The sequence below is a fragment of the Chaetodon auriga genome, chromosome 10, assembly GCF_051107435.1.
Source record: "Chaetodon auriga isolate fChaAug3 chromosome 10, fChaAug3.hap1, whole genome shotgun sequence".
Lineage (NCBI taxonomy): Eukaryota > Metazoa > Chordata > Actinopteri > Chaetodontiformes > Chaetodontidae > Chaetodon > Chaetodon auriga.
The window spans coordinates 14,205,601-14,221,500 of NC_135083.1; the positions used below are offsets into that span (position 1 = coordinate 14,205,601).

At 43.1% G+C, this 15,900-nt stretch overlaps 3 protein-coding genes across 3 annotated transcripts; 1 reads left to right on the top strand and 2 right to left on the bottom strand.

Moving 5' to 3' along the window:
* Positions 1–154: 154 nt before the first annotated feature.
* Positions 155–3,388, bottom strand: naa10 (N-alpha-acetyltransferase 10, NatA catalytic subuni). Its single transcript, XM_076740945.1, has 8 exons — positions 3,190–3,388; positions 2,931–3,029; positions 2,722–2,780; positions 2,549–2,594; positions 2,333–2,448; positions 2,149–2,193; positions 1,361–1,445; positions 155–1,216 (listed from the first exon to the last, which is right to left on the bottom strand). The coding sequence occupies exons 1-8, from the start codon at positions 3,208–3,210 to the stop codon at positions 1,034–1,036; spliced, it is 654 nt and encodes a 217-aa protein (XP_076597060.1). The 5' UTR covers positions 3,211–3,388; the 3' UTR covers positions 155–1,033.
* A 1,356-nt stretch (positions 3,389–4,744) lies between these two features.
* LOC143327648 (ceramide kinase) lies at positions 4,745–11,888 on the top strand. Its single transcript, XM_076742109.1, has 13 exons — positions 4,745–5,052; positions 6,315–6,410; positions 6,673–6,810; positions 7,056–7,184; positions 7,294–7,357; positions 7,462–7,607; positions 7,694–7,768; positions 7,860–8,012; positions 8,291–8,396; positions 9,356–9,459; positions 9,895–10,091; positions 10,177–10,493; positions 10,587–11,888. Exons 1-13 carry the CDS (start codon positions 4,929–4,931, stop codon positions 10,717–10,719), a joined length of 1,782 nt encoding a protein of 593 aa, XP_076598224.1. The 5' UTR covers positions 4,745–4,928; the 3' UTR covers positions 10,720–11,888.
* On the bottom strand, positions 11,882–15,883 carry LOC143327650 (glucose-6-phosphate 1-dehydrogenase-like). Its single transcript, XM_076742110.1, has 12 exons — positions 15,630–15,883; positions 14,874–14,911; positions 14,627–14,735; positions 14,323–14,540; positions 14,064–14,222; positions 13,765–13,890; positions 13,566–13,659; positions 13,293–13,479; positions 12,955–13,190; positions 12,472–12,548; positions 12,301–12,393; positions 11,882–12,200 (listed from the first exon to the last, which is right to left on the bottom strand). Exons 1-12 carry the CDS (start codon positions 15,756–15,758, stop codon positions 12,110–12,112), a joined length of 1,557 nt encoding a protein of 518 aa, XP_076598225.1. The 5' UTR covers positions 15,759–15,883; the 3' UTR covers positions 11,882–12,109.
* Positions 15,884–15,900: the final 17 nt, after the last annotated feature.

Here is a 15,900-nt window from a genome sequence, read left to right on the forward strand (position 1 = left end):
AGTCCTGATGTATTGAGAGTTTTCCGAACACTGAAGGATTTCCACAGCACCTCTGAGCTCAGCAAACACATGATTTAAGCACAGACTTCCATTGAAGTCTTTCATTGACTTTTTGTTGAGCAGCATGCTTTCCATTCATCTCACACCCCTGTTCATGTGGCATTATTATTAGGATACATTTTTATTTGTAGAAAAATATGATACACCAAGTGAAAACTGATGCAGTCTGTTGTTTTCAGCCTCATGCATCAGTGTCCAATGTATGGCAGTCTGCCAGTCTTTTTTTTTGATGCTACCACTAGGAGTCGCCAAAGTTTAAAACCGTCAAGTCCAGACCCACTGTCAAGGCCATTTCACTATGAATGGGACCCTTCATCGGGGATCTTGTGTACCTCATATGATTGTGCACAACAGTCATATTTATGTAGTAATATTTATGACACTGTTATTCAACTGTAGCCTCTTCACTGGCTGTGTACACAGTACAAAGCTTTGACGATGAATTCACGTGCTGCTTTAGCCAAATATCTTGATGTATCATTGACCTCCTTTTCCCGCAGTAATTACTGACTGTTATCAGAGTGTAATGTTCTGCAGAAGTAAAACAAATAGGCTGATCAGTTGCTGGAAAAAGTGCAATACCCAGAGCATTATTTGAAAGATTTATTTGCAGTAATTCTGTTAAATAATGAAAAGACCAAATTGAAACAAATTGTTTCCAACTCTGTAAATCTCACAGAACTTTGGGTCACCTTTGCTAATCACAACAGCAATCCAATAAAAACACTGAGACCAGCTTTTCCTTTTAGATTCCTTCAAATAACACCCTGATTCATGTCATTATCCAAGACGTTTTGCTCATCACTGCAGTCAAAACAAGACTTAAAAAAAAAAAGAAGAAAAAAACAGTGATGGAAATGTGTGAACAGCTTTGACGCACAGATAGTCACAGTTTGCAAAGTCAGAGATATTGTCAAATAGAGATAAAAAGTGGAAGTGAGAGATGAATTTAAAAATGTCTAGGACTGCAGCATCATTGTGAATCAGAAGAAGAATCTTTAACGTCTGTGCTTTCTGTTGCCTCGCTGACTTCACTCAGCTCTTTGCTCTCTCCTCCGCTGTCTCTCTCGCTCTCTCTCTCCTGGTCACCAGACCCTGACGGGCTCTGGCCAGACGGCGCCTCCTGACCCGACACGCGCACTCCGGGCTTTCTCAGCTGTGGGACACACAGACAAAAAAATGACACATTCATGACACAATCTGCTCATCTGACTTCAGCGGTGTTGCACGGCCCTTGAGGGAACAAAGCCCATTAAAATCATGTGTTGCCATAGTGGAAAAAAGAGGAGAATTAAGTCACCTCATCAGCCATGTGGGCCAGATCTCTCTTCATGGCATAGGCATCCTCTCCATCTGCATAGTATTTAGGTTCCACCTCACTGATTCTGTGGAACAACAACACATCAGTTACAGTCAGAACAAATATCTAAAAGTCAGAGTCATCATTGAGGACAGTGGACTCATAACTGGAGCCCAAAGGCACCACTAGTACATATAAGATATGTTTTCTAATAGGCATGATGCAAGACATTTCACAAAACTCAGCACTCTCTCTCTCTCTGATGCTCCGTGATGGTGACATCATTTGTAAATGACCTCAAAGATGTGAATATGAAGAAAAGCTTTGCACAGAGCGCTTACTGCAGGGAAGGGTGTGCTGGAAACTACAAGATGAACATGTAGTCAGAAAATAAATAAATACTGAGGCCAGTGACGCGCTAAGCAAACACTTTACTCTCATCGAATTTAAAAATGATCCTCGATCATGTATTTTCATTGGCTGAGGGTAGACTCGCTACCACAACTGGTTGTGGTTGGTTATTTTCTCTGACCTCAAAGATATCTTTGGCACTTCTGTGACATAATTTCTTGTTACTTATCGGTCAACATACACCAAATAAACACTGACCGTAATATAGCTACAATAAGCTATCATTGGTCAACATATCAGCCAATCACATCGAATGGTTGAACACTCAGTATTTCTGAAAAACCGGGCCATGGCCACGCTAACTGTGTCACAATACCCCAGGTGTACATGCAGTATAATAAAAACACTGAGTGATGTTGGAAGAGAAATAGACTTACTGGAACTTGAGTGTGTTTGAGTACAGGTGCAGGGCTGCTCGGTTGCTTCAGTGGGGAGAAAAGATTGGTAAGTCCATTAAAAACAGGAGCACTAACACACATCGAAAACAGGGAACTATACAATACTTTCCTGGAACAAACCAAAGAGAAAACGAGCACACAGCCAGCCGACAGCGCACAGTACCTTTTGCGCACATGAAGTGAGACATATTTGGCATTGAAGTTTTCTATCATGGCCCGGCTGGCCTGGTCCATCAGCTTCTGAGCCAGGCCAAGACGTCTGTGGGAGCGCTTCACTGCCTGGAAGACACAGATGAGGGTTTTTTTTTTTTAAGTTCCCCACAGAAAAGTCTTTACTTTAAAAATGGAGACGTCTGAGGTACTTCTCATTCAGACTCACCAGGGATGTGATGTGTCCATGGGGTACATCATCTGGGTCCTCCTCCCTAGTAAGAGTTCACAATAGTTTATGGGAACACATTATGTATTTCCTATGTTCAAGCGATGTCAGGTAAAAATAATAATAATAATAATAATAATAATAATAATAATAATAAATAGGATAATACTCACATCTTTGCCAGCACATATCCAACAATTTTGCCATTTTCGTCCTCTGCGATGTACGAAAGCTGAAATGATGTAAGGTGTGTTAATATCAGATATAACAGAGCTTCAGTGTCAACAAACGAACGTGTTCACAGTAACGATTTAGATGATGGGAGCAGCAGCGTTAACTAGCAAAAACAGAAGAGAGAGTTAAAAACTACACTATGAATCACCTGAGGCCACGACAAGCCGTGGTAGAAATAGTATTTCATCTGGTAGTTTTCTGGAAGACACAGCAGGTTACAGTGCTGCATGTTCATAAGGTCCTCCGGCTGAAAGAAAGAAAGAGAATGTCAGAAAGGTGCGTGACACCATGCTAACCTCTTCATCGGCGATATTTGGTCAGCTAACGAATAGGCTATAGTAACTAGCTTAGCAGTAAGTTAACTAGTGGAAACAGCATGGCTGTCGAGACGTTTTCAGCACGCTTACCCTTGCGTTTCGTATATTCATTTTGTTAGTTGCTTTGTTATCCGGACTGTAGAAATAGAAATCAAATATACTACGATACACTGATCAATTAATTCATAATAATTATAATTTTAGATTTAAAGAGCCTCTTTCGCTAGCTAGCTAAGTCGGCTTACTAGCAGGGAAGGGAAGGGAGGAAGGAGCGTGCCACAATAACGACAATCATTTCCGGCCACAACATGATCTGGGACTTCATAATAAAAGCTTTAACCCTTCCAGGAGCACCAAAATAAGCCATGGATCACTTTAATTTTGAAGAACGCCTTCACATCGATAAGAACTCGGAAGTTACTTTGTGGAGTTTTGCCGTACACTTTACACGAGTACAGGAACCGCTGGACAGGACAGACCGGATTGTCAAGCAGTGAAACAGCGTGACTTAGCGGGGCCCCAATCCCCAGGAACCCCCCCAAAACCACAGCATTTTGTGCCTATTAGTTTTTACAAGGTTACAACACAAAAGTACGATATCAACTCTAATAGACAATGTCATGTCTTGGCCTTGCGATTAAATCTAGCTGTAAGTCCTTAATTAATCAGTTTAGTTTAGGCTATATTGTGCTCACATGATCCCAAATAAAGTTATATTCAATCAAACTATTAGAAAATATTTTTTTAACAACAAATTTGGGGCTATGCAGTGTTATGCATATATAAGAGCACTGGTCTCAGTGTAAAAGCACTGATGTCTGGGCATATAATGATGTTGCATGCACATGTTGTCTCTCACCTATTACATGAGAGCTGATACCAGCCAGCTCAAACATAGGGGCAACCAGAGAATCCTTCTTCCTTTCTTTTCCCCCCCCAAATGGGTTGATAAACACCAACAGCTGTGCAGGTGCAACAGACCTAAAGGGTACATAATATGTACCCTTTAATATACTATATTATGGTATATTAAAGGCTGTTGAGAGTCAGCAAACTGTGGAGAATTTTAAAATACTGTATGTAGTAAGATTATTATATATTTTACAGTCCCACCCTCAGCTGGTGGTTAATGGTGGCCAAAAAGTTCCTTTTTGCCCTGGGGGGTACTATCAGGTCAATCTTCCATGTTGTTTTACTATATTGACTTTGAAACAGTGAAAATGCTGCAGCTCCAACACTAAATATATATACTGTAACAGGCATTTGTTATAATGTAGGAAATGAGTAGTTTTAAAGTATGTGAGGGAAGTCCAAGTCCTTGAGGGAAAGTCCATGGAAGCTCACAAGTTTTCATGTGATAGTAAGTCTTTTGGGTCCTTGAATGCTGAATGTTTCCCTTTAAATTGTTTTATAGTGTTTTTATGTAGCTGAGAAGAAAACCTGTCAGGCCTAAATAATCAAATATTTAGGATGTAAGCTGATCAATATGCTGTGCTCCAGGTAAACCATTGGCGTCCAATCAGCAGTGCAGCATGCAAATACAGCAGGTGTCACCAGGGAGGGACGAGAGAGGAACCAGATATTTTTAGAATAACATCCTGTGCACCAGGCGGTGTTATCAACACTTCACAGAACAATGGTCTGGATGCGTCTTCAGGTTCACTGACAGGAAGACGCTTACATGTCAGTGAAGGACTCTGGTGGTGGCTTGGCGACTGATGGCGAGGACGGACTGCCAACCTGCTGCTGCTCAGAGTTGTAATAGTTATGAGTTTTAAGCTTTGTGAGAAACGGGAAAGAGCGACGCTGAGGCTGGAGCGCGTTTCCAGATGGAGACCGACCTGAGGCTGGAGTCAAGTTTGTGGGTCGGGGATAAGAGATACCGGGCGGTCCTGACTGGCTGGCACTTGAACTGGACCGAGGTGGATAAGAAGAATCACGACAAGAAAAGTGGTAGGTGGCTCTTCACTGTCCACGACATCAGCCGATCTGTCGCTTTACATATTTCCTCGCAGTTACGTCGCTGCTGTTCAACACCGCAACATGTTTCCTGTCTGTACTGAACTGGCACAAGTGGCACCGATGACACACAAGACAGTATTTATTCTTAACATGTAGCTTAGGAAACACTGTAAAACCAACTTCAGCTCCAGCACACCTTACATGCCATTTTCTGCATTATCACAAGTAGGCAGCGCTAATTAAGCCCACAGCTGCAAGACATGAAGAACAAGTTAAACAGCACTAACATGAAACACGACCTACTGACAGTTGACTGAAAACACAGCCTGCAGAGCTCACGCACCTCCTGGCACACATGCTATAATATAGGGTCTGTGCTTTAACTATCAAATCAACACACACACACACACACACACATTGGAAGCTTTTAAGACATCTGTGTGTTTTCTTTGAGACACTTAATTTTTAAAACAACATAATGATTATAAATTTGAACACGATCTGTACCGTATATCACATCCTCTGTCTTTGGGCCCTTGATTTCAATAAAAGTCCCCCCAAAAAACCCTTAACAGGAAACAAAAAAATGAAAGAAAACTCAGGAAGAGCGACTGAGGCAGCATTGAGCAGGCATGTATATACAGAGTAGAGCAACACAGTACAGTACGGCCAATCAGGATGACAAAATTACAGATTGTAATCATATATTTTGACAATATACAGTATGTTGTCTTTGATATGTGTTTGAAACTGAAAAATATTGACCCAGTGTTGACCTTTTGACTTATCATCAGTATGGATGATGGCCTCACTCTTTTAAAGTGTGTCAGTGAGCCGTCCTGCACAACAGACCCTTTTCACAGTGGACAGTTGGCTTGTCATTGTAGGTTAAGCAACACAGGTGTTACTAAAAACATTAACGACGGCTCTGTCTCTGTTGAAGTGTCTCAGTAAGTCATGACAGTGTGACAGTGAGCCGGCATTGAAGCATCTAAATGGAATTCAGTGATCACTAATGTTATTAGTGGCACCTGTGGTTTTGCTAATTTGACATGTCTAGGCAGCCCATAAGACAGAGAGTCGGTGTGGAATGCAGTCAGTATTCATTTTATCAGTGACACCTGCGCTTTAACGGCTATGATGAGTAAAAGTATCTGCCGTGAGGACTGATGATAGCGGTTGAAATATTCCATTCACTGCACACAAAGACGCATGCCCACCGAAGTTTGTGCTGTTTGTCTGTGTGATTAAAGTTTCAGTACCTGTGGCGGAGGTGGTTGGAGTGGAGGAGGGTCGGGTGGAGATACTGCCCCGGAAGTCAGTTGAGGACACGGACAAAGACTTCACGGGTGGGTTCTCTTGGGAGACTCTCCGATATCACAAACATACGGCCACAGCCAATGCTGAAGTAAATAGTAATAACACAGCCTAAAGCATTGTACGTCATTTGCCGTTGATTTTAAAGTGGGATGAGATAATAATTTACGTACAAGATGCCTAACACACTGACCATTTAGTCAAATGTGTGTATATAAAGCCCCACTTTGCATGAGTCGAGTACTGTGGTTTCACAGCATGGTTTCGTCTTCTTTATCTATCTTCTACCACCAGTTTTCTATGTGAAGCGTTGCAGCAGTGGGGGGTCTCACGGGTTACTATGGAGATTGGGCAGGACCCAGTTCAGCTGCCCCAGTCGGGTCCTCAGAGACCAGTGGACGAAATACCTAAGAGCAGCTCTCAAAACCCACAGTAAGAATGGATAATTAGACAAAGCTGGTATTAAATCTCCTGTGTCAAGGTACAAGGTTCATGAATCAATTATTTTATGATAGAGGGTTGTATAAGGGGTACAGGGTTGTATTAGTGGATGAATTATTAATAAGTCATTATATATATGTATAAAATCTATTTAGAAGACTGTCTTCTAAATCTATAATAATTTTCTTAATTACAGTAGAGTTTGCTGACTGTAATATTCCAAATGTACCCTCTAGGTCCGTTGCGTCCGCACAGGCTGTTGGTGTTTATCAACCCGTTTGGAGGGAAAAAGAAAGCAAGAAAGATCTTCCATTCTCTGGTTGCCCCTCTGTTTGAGCTGGCTGGCATCAGCTCTCATGTAATAGGTAAGAGACAGCAAAACCGTGTCATACTGCCTTCATCTGTTTTGAGAAAAGTTTGACAAAATGAATGAAAGTGATCTACAGTACAGCGATCATAACATTTCTTGTTTAGTGACTGAGCAGGCTAACCAGGCCAGGGACCACCTCCTGAAGAAAGACCTGACAGGCTTCGATGGGTGAGAGCAGTCCAGTGCAAATACTGTGGTATGAGAGCATTACAATAGCTAAGCCGGCTGGGAGGTGCTCTCCTAACAGAAACTCCTCTGTTTGTTTATAACAGTGTGGTGTGTGTGGGTGGGGATGGCATGTTCAGTGAAATACTTCATGGTTTGATTGGGCGGACGCAACAAGAGGCAGGCCTTTGTGAGAATGATCCTGCTGTCACTTTACAGCCTTGTCCACTTCATATTGGCATCATTCCTGCAGGTAATGACACTGTTTTTTTTATAAACTGACAGAGTTAGATTAAAGGCAGTTGCAACACACGTCCTGTTGTGTCTCATCTATTGTAGGATCCACAGACTGTGTGTGTTATGCCACAGTGGGGGTGATTGATCCTGTTACTTCAGCTCTGCACATTATCATTGGTGAGGAAACACTTTCACTCTTTGTATCGCCTTTTAAACAGTTTTTGCCAAACCAGAGCTCTGTAGTTTAGTCTCCCACAATGCCTTGCAGGAGACTCTCAGCCTTTGGACGTGTGTTCAGTCCATCAAGCCTCTGCTCTGGTGCGCTACTCAGTGTCTCTGCTGGGCTATGGCTTCTATGGAGACGTTCTGGCTGAGAGCGAAAAACACCGCTGGATGGGACCTCTGCGATATGACTATTCAGGTGTGCACTGAGTCATTTAGAGCACAGAAATGATGACATTCTGAATGACATTAGATGCTGTTAGATCTCTGTATTTATTTTTAGCTCAGAGTTTACAAAAAACATCCTGAAACTGTCACTATGATCAAGATAACAGGCCTGCATGTGATGCACATCGTCTTTTGTAAAGCATTTTATGCAACAAAACCACATTTCCCTGCATATGCTCTTTCTTAAAATGTCGTGTGTATTTGTAGTGTTGTGCATTTTCAGCTAACCTGACTGCTCTCTCTGTCCAGGCACAATGGTGTACCTGAGTAACAGAAGCTATGCAGGCATAGTTCAGTATCTACCAGCTGACCCGGTGCTCTCCAGCCCGAGAGATAGAACACGCTGCCTCTCAGGGTAAAACACCAACTTCTGACAAGTCATGACATAAAGAAGAGAGTACGCACAGTGCAAATAATGACAAACACAAAACAGATTTTCAAAAAAGAATGAGATTAGATCGTTAACACCAGATCATGGTCCCATAAAAATGCTAGAAAGCATGTTAAATCTGGGAGCGTGGGAGCGTTATCTATTGTGCAGACTCTACTTTGATAATGCTTTGGTCAAGTACCTTGTATTTATTGTTTGCTTGGCATTTTTTCAGTACTTTCCCTGTACCACAGTCACAAGTTTATTGTCTCAGGATAAACCCATTGACGTGTGTCATCTTGTTTTCGGGAGGAGTTGTAAACAACACCACTACAATGACATTTTTATGTAGTGTCTCTCCATGAGCTCCAGTTGTTTAAGGCCAGTGAGACCTTGAAAAGAAGACGAAAACATGGGCGTAATGTGGCGGTGTTGGAAGAAGCTCATAGTAAAATCTGAGCTTGTGGAAGTGGCGAAAACCTGTCATGTTCTTAGATTACTCTCAGCCTTTCTGTGAGTCCTCATTCTTATCTTAACCATCTACAGATGTAGGTGATTTTAACCTTCTAATGGGATACAGAGAGAAAGCGTCCCTGGCAGTAGCATCATTATAATTCAAGCACTAGTGACACGGTTCAAATTCACTGTTTGAGATACCGTAACTGCTACCACCAGCAGCAGCGACTCAGGTGTTGGGTACACCTTAAGGAGGAACTTGATCTTGATGAAAGGTGAGCCTTGGCCTCCTGTTAGAGTGTACAATGCCTGGGTCTTTGTCTGAGGCAGCTGCCTCTGGCTGTCAGCAAATGGCTTACGATGCTCTTATGAATGGGTGTCAAGGTTGATGAACTTGTTATTTCACAGACTTGCAAACAGAGTGAAAATTCTTTGTGTGTGTGTGTGTGTGTGTGTGTGTGTGTGTGTGTGTGTGTGTGTGTGTTTAGGTGCAGTGTGTGCTCCAGAAGCACAGAACGACTTTTCCCCCCCTCTTCAGATTCAGGCTCCCTGTACAGCTCCCACTGCAGCCAGTTCAGTAGTGACTCAGAAGGTAATAACATAGACACACAAAAAAATCACGTGTTTGTTTTGTATATTTTAGCCCATTTAGCACAAATCATATAAACTTAAAATCCTTTTTGGCTTGTGACCTTCTAAAAAGCTCAGTCTTATTGCAACCCCTCGCCAGGTTGCACAGTGTGAATCTTCCTTCTACGACTGTTTTATTTGAGCTATTTATAGAGGGCTGACGAGGTGACATTGTCCAGTACTTCACAAGAAAAACGCAAAGACGAAAACCAAAAAGAATTCAGATTTATGCTACAGTTGGTCTAAAACCAACAACACACTCAGAAATCCAAACAAGTGTGGTCAGTTTGGGAAAAACATGAGAAGTGAGGTGTCCTTCAAGAATCATCAGTGATGTGCAGTGTTTTGGGTTTTTTTTTTAAACTTGGCCTCATGTCTCTTTGCCTTGTCTCTCCAGGTGAGTGGGTGACTGTGGAGGGCAAGTTCAGGTGTGTGTCTCTCACTTGTATGTCCAGCTCGTGTCCTAAGAGTCCCCTGGGCCTCTCTCCCTCCGCTCACCTGGCCGACGGAACAGGGGACCTCATCCTGGTATGGGACTCTCACCTGCTGGGATTCCTCAAGTTCCTCTACAGGCACACCAGCACACAGGACCAGGTATGGACACTTCCACATTAAAACAAAGCTGGACGAGCAAGTTTCAGCAGTGCTTCACTTAATCTCTCTCTCCCTTATTCTTTAGTTTGACCTGCCTTTTGTGGAGGTCCACCGTGTGAAGGCAGTCCGTTTCTCTCTCCCCTCTGGCAAAGGCGAGGAAGGATATGAAGAGATTAGAGGCGTGAGCAGAGGGACAGATGAAGAAGAGAGTGGCTATGTTGAGACTGTGAGCAGGAATGGATCTCAGCAGCACCTGGCAGAGAAACCCCCAGGCCGAGAAATGACAAACAAGCAGAAAACAGCGCCCCCCTTCCTGTGTGGTATGTGCTGCAGGAAACCTCCTGCTGTGTCAGTGTGGAACTGTGATGGTGAGATTCTGCCGTGCACCGACATCCTCTGCAGGTAAGAGAGTACAACGTTGTACAATGGCACGAGAAGAAAGGATGAGCATTTCTCAGCAGAACGGTTTTAAACTGCGTTCGCTTCTTCTCTCAGGATTCACGGCCAGTTGGTGCGTCTGTTTGCCAGGGGCATCGAGGATGCAGCAGCTGCGCACAACTGCTGTGAAAATGACAAGTGTGAAAGGACATCATACACAAATAGCCCCTCACCTAAATTTTGGAGATAAGTGACCATGAGAATGTTCTCTAAGGCAAGGCTAACTTGTTAATTTTCTGAGAGAATAGCCCGCCAACCTCTTCTGTCATGGCCAAAGAGTTCCTAATATTTCAGGTAATTTTATATTGCAATAATTAAAAAAAAAGAACTATTTATTCTTACATGATTGTTGAATGCTGCTCCTTTAAAAACACTATTTGCTAAAAGATGCACTTACCTGTAATGCAGGTTTCCCTGCACAAAAAGCTTGTTTGCCGTGTCTGCTCTGCAAATTGTATTTATTTTCACTTCCAGAGAATAAAATCATGGGGAACGTCAACAGAATTTAACAGACAAAAAAAACTTTAATGCAATAAAAAGGCTGACCTGACTGCTTTTAAGCTTTATTGTCATCAGCATTAGTTCAGCAGTGCAGTGTACCTGAACTGAATAAGAGAGTGGGAACTGTTTTTTTCTAATGTGATCCAAACTGAACATTTTCAAAAATATCTTCACAATTTTACTCTCGATATAGCGTCCCACACAGACAGGCCATTTTATTGTTATTGCAGACAGTAAATGATCAACAAATGAGTCAAATAATGCATGAAAGAGCAAATCGAGAAGTTCTTTAAACACATGCTCATCTTTGCTGCACTTCCCACGGCCCTGGCAGGATCACCAGTGGGTATGTTATTGATCGGGTGTGTGTGAGAATGTGTGTGTGTTTGTAGATGGGAGGCTCCAGCTAGACCACGCACCTGGTAGAGACAGACACAGGTCGTAATGTTACAACTCATTCATGCATTGTTCCAAATGTTATCAACAATTATTTGCCCTTTTTATTTGAATTGAACTTAAAACACCTACCTGGAAGTCATTCTTACCTGAAACATTCAAACGTGTCTCCTTTGTTATTAAGAGTCAACTGTTCTTACAAACCAGACCAACAAGCCCTCCCAGTGTAAATACTAAATGGTGGTGTTGCTTTGCATGCATCACGTTCAGTATCATCGTGGTTTAGTGATGACTGTAAACACAGGCCTGCTGACAGCAGAGAACAGGCTTATATTCTTAACATTCAAACAATCATGAAAATAGAGATTTTCTGACTCTACAAGTCTCATAAAGGTTACAGGTGTGGCCAGTGCTATTTAAAAAAAAAAAGAAAGAAAAGAAGAAAGGGCAGGTGCAAGAGTGAATGACGATTTATTTAGAAATTTACAGGTGAACACTCAAATCAGGCTACTACATTCATTCTTGTATGATTAGGGAGAAAAAGCAGTGTTTTTTTTATTGTCGACAAAATCAGATGGTACAGCCGTGAAAGATTGCAGTAAACTTCATTGTCTGTAAACGTGCCCACAGTGGTGTGTGTGTTCATGAGTTACGTGATGCATGCGTGTGTGTAACAGAAGGCATCATGTTGTGTGGGGCTGCACCCACTTGTATGTTCCCTCATAGCGGAATCCCACCCTCTTCACCAGATCATCCGCCTCGTTCGGGCCGCGACTGTGGACACAACAAAGCAAAGTGGGATGGAAGAGAAGTGAAAAGGGAAAAAGGAAAACATGCATTGTGTCTTCATTTCACATTGAACAGGTGATGTTACCTTCCATATGTGTAGGAGATGGGGTGTATCTTCTCTGCTTCTATCTGGTGGAGGAGGGGGGTGAAGATCCTCCAGGCCTCCTTCAACTCATCGCTGGGACAGAAAGAGGTTTAGGTCAGAAAATACCACATGAAAACAAAATACACTACGAGAGGAAATATGACAACCAACCTGCGGACAAAATGCATCTGATTTCCACAGAAGACATCCAGAATCAGCCTCTCATAAGCATCCGGGAGCTTCACGTTCTAGAAGAAGAGGCAGGTGTTGAAACACTGTAGATCCCTGCTTATTTCAGGTTGAGTGATAGGTCTTAATATGAAAGAGGATTTACTTTGATAGGATAATGATGGATGAGGTAATATGAGTAAGAGTATTCAAAAATTGGGTGGGCAATTTAAGACTAGATTACTTAGATACTTAGATTTAGACTTTAGAACAGTCTTAAGCATATTTGGTGCATCTCTACACCTCTCCCCTATTTTTAGTATCATCACTGTGAGACATCAAATATCAGACTTTTAAGTGTTTAGAAAGTCTGGAAACAAGTAAAAGTTCTGAATAAGCAAGTTTATTCATCATGCTGACTGTAGAAAAAAAAAATATTCTAAGACTGACGGTTGGACTTGAATGGTGAGTGGATGCCTGCAGCACCTTGTATCTGCTCCTGTAGGTGAGATCCAGCTCAGTCTCTTCTGGGCTGAAATAAACCCCAGGCCTCTTGGTCATCATCTTCAGGTAAATGGCTTCATCCGGCTGCACCCGCACCACCAGCTCGTTCCTCTGACAGCGGCTGTCAAATATGTCTCCTGGCACGTCGGTGAACTGCAGACGCACCTCTGCCTTCCGCTCGTTCAGAGCTTTACCACAGCGGAGAATGAATGGTACCCCTGGTGGTTGACGTGATGACGAGCATGAAGGGAGAAAATGTCATGAAATGCAGAATAAAACAAGCGAGGGAAAAAGAAAGAAGAGAAAATGTTTGGCCGTACCGTCCCATCTTTCATTCTGGACGTAGAGGACTGCGGTGGCAAAGGTTGGTGTGCAGGAGTCTTCTGGTACTGTGGGGTCATCGAGGTAACCCAGCTTAGCGTGGCCCTCCCCCTGGGGGTCCCCCACGTACTGACCGAGGACCACATCTGACACAGCAACAGGGGCTATGCATTTCAGTACCTTCACCTACAGCACATCAACACGACTGCAATGACATACACAGAAAAAATGCACACAAGTCCTATTTCCAGCCGTCCAGTCATTGCTTTCACCTTCTCATCCCTCACGTCAGCCGGGCTGGTGGAAGCGGGTTTCTCCATGGCGACCAAACAGAGCATCTGGAGGAGATGGTTCTGCATGACATCTCTACATCAAGAAACAGAGACTGTAATCCAGGCACACAGAGGCTCCAGAGTCACAATAACATTGTATTCAGTGTTTTCACTTTTATCTGAGTGCACTGTCTCTCACCGAATGATACCAAAGTCATCGAAGTATCCTCCACGGCCCTGAGTGCCAAAAGGCTCCTTGAAGGTGAGGACCACACAGGCCACACTGTTCCTGTTCCATATGGGTCCAAAGATGCGATTTCCAAACCTGGAAGTGAGAGAATAAGACGTTGCAAAAATAAAAGCCTCATTACTTGTGACACAGGATGGATGAGATGAAGGATAATCAGTACTTTTGAAATCCAAAAATCGTATCTACCATGATGTTTAGGTTTGTACCAGTGATAAAGGGCTTGGAAAAGTGTGTATGGAGCTTGTTACCTCAGCACCATGAGGTTCTGGACCATCTCTTTGCCCAGGTAGTGGTCTATGCGGTAGATCTGGTCCTCTGTGAACAGGGAGGACAGGTGGGCTGACAGTTCCTGTGAGCTCTCAAGGTCACGGCCAAAGGGCTTCTCAACAATTACCCTGTTCCAGCCTCTGTTTTACAAGCATACGTACATGATAAGAATAATGTGATCAAACAGCAAACAAGCCATTGCTTCTGTGCATTACAGATTAATGTATAACAGACACTGACCTGCTGCTCATGCAGTGGGCTCTGATATTTGTGCTAACATGCTGGTAGACGGTGGGTGGCAGAGCCAGGTAGAAGAGCCTGTTGGCATCAGCTCCCCCGGGCAGAGACGACAGATGAGCGCTGAGTTGAGCAAATGAGCTGTCATCGTCATACCTGCCTCTCAGGTAGGAATTCTTACTGAAGAAGGCTGAGAGACACTTACTCTCTTCATCAGTTACCTGAGGGAAATTTTGAACAACGTTTCCTGAGTGCACACCCCAACCAATCAAGTCTCGTCTCAGATAGCCAACCTTAGATGTCCTACCTTCATATGAGGCAGACATGCTGTCTTGATGTCCTCCACAGTCAGGTCAGACCGGGCAAACCCCACGAAGTAGGTGTCATCTGGGAGCAGGCCATCTCTGAATAACCACCTAAGGAGGGGACAGAGTCAGTCAAAAGCAGTGAGGCAGAACACCGGCCGAGGGTCAAACTCCTCATAATACAAACTGAACTAACTACTTTAGAGCAACTCTGTCTGTTTGGTGTTGGAGCAGCAATGCTTCACTCACCACAAAGTTGGATAAATCTTCTTTTTTGCAAGATCCCCCTGTGCAAAGAATACAAGCAAGAGAGAGATCTGATCACGAACCTCTACTGATAATCAGTGGGGCTGAAAAGAATCAAGAGTCCAAAGAGTAGGTAAACTTTCAAAATAAATGGTCACGGTCATGTGGAGTGATTGAGTAATGTGAGAACTTTGAACACATGCCTCTTCCCAGGACTCTGAGGCTGCATGTAAAATTTAAATAGATTACTGGCTTTAGCAAAAAAAATAGAAAACAAACAAGGAAAACAGATGAAAAAAACAACTAGAAACTTGTGCTGGGCCGGAGGCCAAGAGCAGTCTGACAATATGTTCCCCTTCTTTCAACGCTTGACAAAGGAAAAAGTACATGCAGCACATTTCAGTCAACATGCTCATTCCCCGGCTTTCATATTCTGATTAGCACACTGCAATATTCACCAGTGAATTGTACTCCTGCAAGGCTTTGTGTCAGCTCTGCTGGGCCCCAGTCACTTTAAAATCTGATTTTTCTCTTTTTCACTGTTTGTAGTTTAACGCAGATAGAAGCCCTGATAGATAAGCTGACCTCAGCAAACAAGAGTTTCTACAATGCACCTTTTAACATCTGACACAAACTGATCATTTCTGCAGATTTGTGTTGTGTCAAAAGGAAATTGCGAGTGCATCAGATATACTTTCAGAATAGAGGAAACAGCGGTTTCTCATGTCATTTTGTAAGAAGTTTAGAAGTTGTACTCACAGACGCTCCCAGGATTATGAAAATATGCGTGTTGGAGTGACTGGACTGCTCCTCTCCATAGAGCTCCCTCCTGAGCTGTCCAAACACCTCAGAGCGAGTCAAAGGTTCAGTGCTCATCTTCAGGCCCATCTGGTCTCAGTCTCTCCCCACTGTGGCTGCTCTTATTTCTCTATGGCCACATGACACACACGGTATGGAGTAATTTCAACTGTCATCCTCACCTTGCAGAAAAACTCAGTGAGTTCATGCTGCCACCTATTGTTGCAAAGAA